The 4,473-nt window shown below is 38.4% G+C and overlaps 1 protein-coding gene across 1 annotated transcript; it reads left to right on the forward strand.

The window, feature by feature from the left end:
- The first annotated feature begins 912 nt into the window (after nt 1–912).
- HSPB3 (heat shock protein family B (small) member 3) lies at nt 913–2,245 on the forward strand. Its single transcript, XM_048851830.2, has one exon. The coding sequence runs from the start codon at nt 1,141–1,143 to the stop codon at nt 1,585–1,587; it is 447 nt and encodes a 148-aa protein (XP_048707787.1). The 5' UTR covers nt 913–1,140; the 3' UTR covers nt 1,588–2,245.
- Nucleotides 2,246–4,473: the final 2,228 nt, after the last annotated feature.

Consider the following 4,473-nt stretch of genomic DNA (forward strand, 5'->3'; position numbering starts at 1 on the left):
CCCCTAGGTCAGATTTGCTGAGACCCTGGGTTTTTTTCACCTTTCTCTGCAGCATGGGGCACAGGTCACTTGCCGGTTTAAACTAGTGTAAATAGCCGATTCTCTGTAGCTTGACCTCTTTAAATCATGATTTGAGGACTTCAGAAACTCAGCCAGAGGCTAGGGGTCTATTACAGGAGTGGGTGGGTGAGGTTCTGTGGCCTGCAATGTGCAGGAAGTTCAGACTAGATGATCGTATCAATCCCTTCTGGCCTTAAAGTCTATGAGTTGATAAGAACCAGGTGAGTCATTTTTGCAATTTGCCCAACACTCAAGCAAGTGTTTATTTCTACTGTCATTTTTACTATGAAATTACAGGGCTAATTCAGGCTCTTGAGTCTGAGCTACAATCTGTAACTGCAGACTCAGACGCCATCACAGTGCCAGACTCAAATCACAGGCCACTCCCACTATGCCACCAAGATCTCTAACTGCTGAGTCAGCATCACAGTTACCTTTCAGTTGGGAAGGGACAGCCAACAGCCCACAAGTAACTTTCTCACGAGCACTCAGAGTTTGGCTCCTGCAAAACCTTTGCCACAACTTTAGAGGCACCTGATAACTTTCTAGTGAAACCAGACCCAAATTTGCTTTTCTCACATCCTCAAACAGCTTGAGTCCTCCTGCCCCAAATAATTTCTATAATTCAGCAAGAAGAAATATAGCTTTTACAGCTACTGTAGTAGTTTCCCTTGAGAAACAGAAAGAACATCACACTCCTTTCTAGACAAGTAAAAGAACCTTTAAAAAGACCTTGTTTCCTCATAACAACAAACAGGTTAATGTGTGAAGAACAAGAAGTGCAATAAAATTTCATTTTTACTGGTTAGTGTATGCATAAAAACTGCCAAAGCAACTGAAGACACATGCCCTAAAAATAGTGCTCTATTGTCAATGTATAAAAAGATGAGGCATGTCTCATGGACATGAATCATGTTCAATTAAGTGTTAAGCTCTGCCAGTGCTAAAAATGAAAGGCTACATCAACTGATAAACTAGTCTGGGAGTAGGCATGCAACTGGAAAGAGCTCACTACGCCAGTCTGACTCTCCTGCTTTCACTGGCTGTCAGAAAGCAGTAACTCATATTTCTGCCTGAGCAATGGAAGGAGTAGTTACAAGACACTGGCTGGAAACTCCTGTACGTTATCAGGAGCAGTTTGCTGTCCAAGATCTGGAAGCATGCAAGTTGGATCACTCTTTATATGCTTTGCCAGGCCCATCCACAGCTGAGGTGAGAAGCAGACATGCAGCAAAAAGTATGGCTACAGCAGAGAAGGACAGCACGGAGGAAGGCAAACCCAGCTTTCAGGTCTTACTGGATGTTGTGCAGTTCTGTCCTGAAGATATCATCATTCAGACTTTTGAAGGCTGGCTCCTGATCAAAGCTCAGCATGGACGTAGGATGGACGAACATGGTTTCATATCCAGAAGCTTTGTTAGACAATACAAATTACCTAATGGAGTCAAGAAAAAAGATTTGTCTGCTCTCTTCTGCCATGATGGCATTTTGGTTGTTGAAATTAAGAGCTCAGAGGGAATGGATTAAAGTCTTGTTAATTGTTATTGGTGAGATAATATTATTGCTAATGTAACTCAAACAATTCTTTGCAATGTAGCCATGCATGTGAAGTTGTTGGCTTGTATTTACAATGGAGATAAGAACATAACTTTGCATATATTTTTGGCATGTTGAGTTTTATTGTTTGATGTGAAATGTAAGACTGCTTTCCTTCAGCTGCATATGTGCTGGAGACCCATGCTTTTTATACAAAAGAAAGTTTATGGCAGTCAAAACAAATGAAAAATATTTCATATAATGCTCTCTGATGAGGTACCAAGTGTAAAGCATGTATCAAAATGCTAATAAACAGGGGTTACCTTTGTAATATGTATTCATGAGATGAATAATGAAAGGAGCAGCAGATATTAGTCTGAGTTTTATGGAATTTTAATTTACATAACAGGAAAATGCCATGTTTTTATTAGTTATATCACTATATAATGTTAACTTCAACATTTCTTAGGTGATGTCAAAGCACGCATGAGCAGCATTCATTTGGTCTGCAAAATAATTTATGGGAAAAACTTTTTGAATTCAAATTCATTTCTAAATATTACTTGCAAGTGTGCCCTTTAAAAATATATTGTACTTAAGGGAATATTGAACAGCAGAATAAACATTAAAAATAGTTTTGCAAATGCAATGTTTCAAAATGTGCCATCTTTCTACTAATACAGAGTCAACTTATTTTGATGGAAATTTTTCAGATGCTTTGTTTTTAATCACAGTTCATTTTGTTTAAATATCCTGGCTTTCTGCCAACAATAGAAGCAAAATATTGCTCACTTATAAAAGCTGAAAAGGCCCAAAGTCATTCTTGTGTAGCTGCCCCTGACTTAAAGGCATTAATATGCTAGGGATGAATTTAGTCCAAGAAGTTTACACAATCAACAGGATAACAATCATGTAAATGTTTTCTTCTGTGACTTTCTTTAGAACTTAAGATCCTGATCCTGGGAGCAGATGCTTGTGCCCACAGAGCCTAATTGGATCTGCACCAGCATAGGGGTTCAAATGCCTGATTGCAAGATGGGGCCACTTAGAAGAACATAGGGCCACTTTCTTCTCTCAATTATACTAGAGCAATCCTACTCATTTCAATGGAGTTCCGCAACTAAGGTTAGCCAGGACTCTGCCTGCTATGTCTAACAATTGGTCTTCAACATTTCAAAAAGATTTGTTACAAATGGTACTGTAAATACGCAAACATTCTAGGGGAACTGCAGCTGCAAGTGAAACTGCCTCCTTTTATGTGTACTTAAGATAAGTATGACTGCTGTGCTATGAATAGTAAAGGAATGCAGAGTGGAAAGTGCCAAGCTAAATGGTCTCTGTGTATATAATGTCTTCTGCAGTTTCCACAGTATGCATCCGATGAAGTGAGCTGTAGCTCACGAAAGCTTATGCTCAAATAAATTGGTTAGTCTCTAAGGTGTCACAAGTACTCCTTTTCTTTTTGCCAATACAGACTAACACGGCTGTTACTCTGAAACCAAGCTAAATACAGACTCTTGCTGATGGCCATCTGCTGTTCAGACAAATTAAAAACATTTTTGAACTAAATCAAATACAAATAAAATTCTGAGTATTTTCAATCACAAGGGAAACATCAGATTAACAAAAATGTTTCTACCCCAGGCTCAAAAAAGAGAGCTCTCTAGTTTATAGTGAAAACACTAGACTTGTGTGTTTGTGCTCGCATGATGTGAAATGTTTATATTAGTGATCAATTACATTTGAAGAAATTTGAAAGCCATTGGTTTGGAATAGGCCAATACTCAATTTTTAATTATATTATATTATTATTATTATTATTTTTGCACTCCAAACTCACACCAACTTCAAAGCAAGTTTGCTCTGCATAAGGAATGATGGATTAAGTCCAGAGCCTGCAAATCACTGCATATGCTCACCCTGCTGCACCCAAGCACAGTGGATTGCAGGTTGGGGGCCTACATTTATTTTCCTAACTGATGTACACATTGGTCTCTTTTTGTGTGGCACCATAGCCAGCAAACTAATGTTTTCTAGAAAACTGATTTAAACATAAAATAAAAGTCCTTCAACCCTCTCCTTTGCCCCCAAGTTTGCCTTTCTGAATCCATAGGTTTGAGGAAATTAGAATGAGGTTCCAGTCACAAAATTCAGACCTAGATCCAGATTCCAAACACTTTGAAGTCCAGGTCCTTTCAGATCCAGAGATTTTGTTGAGCCCATAATATAAGTTAGGGCCATCTGCACATTTTAGATGCAGAACTGAGTTTAGATGTGTTTGGATCCATGGTTTTTACACCATCAGATGTATTGCGATGTGGGTTCAGGACCATCTAAAGAGATAACCAGCTTTAGTTCCATTTAAAAAAACCGTAATACTCTTCTATTGCTCATTTTACTTTACAAAGAATCTGTATGATATGATCATTTAAAACTAAAAGTCCAGCCCTATCTATTATTACAGTGAAGGCATTCATGTACCTAGAGATAACATAGGAGATTTACAAACTATGGATTTGGCAATTTTAAAAGTGATACAAACATAAAAACCATGGCTGATTTTATAAAAAATCAAGCTCTGACTAAACAAATGGAAATTTGGCAAATAATTAGTCCATAATCCTGACAGCATTTGTATACACATGAAAAGAGCTGGCCAAGAAGAGTGCAACCGTTGCACCCAGCTCTAGATTTTCCCAAAGCATAAGGGGCTGATTCTGAACTCATTTATGTTGTAAGTCACGAGTAACTCCACTAAAGTCAGTGAGGTTACACTGGTGTGAAACCAGTGTGTTGGGCAAATAGAGTTCACACTGCTGGAAGAGTTATCATTGTAGGTTTCGCTACTCCCAGAAGTAGTGCTGTAGTGCGTAGGTT

Source organism: Caretta caretta, chromosome 5 (genome assembly GCF_965140235.1).
Source record: "Caretta caretta isolate rCarCar2 chromosome 5, rCarCar1.hap1, whole genome shotgun sequence".
Classification (NCBI taxonomy): domain Eukaryota; kingdom Metazoa; phylum Chordata; order Testudines; family Cheloniidae; genus Caretta; species Caretta caretta.

Excerpts from the sequence above, each read along its gene's own strand:
- HSPB3 (XM_048851830.2), top strand. The coding sequence starts at position 1,141 with ATGGAAGGAGTAGTTACAAGACACTGGCTGGAAACTCCTGTACGTTAT.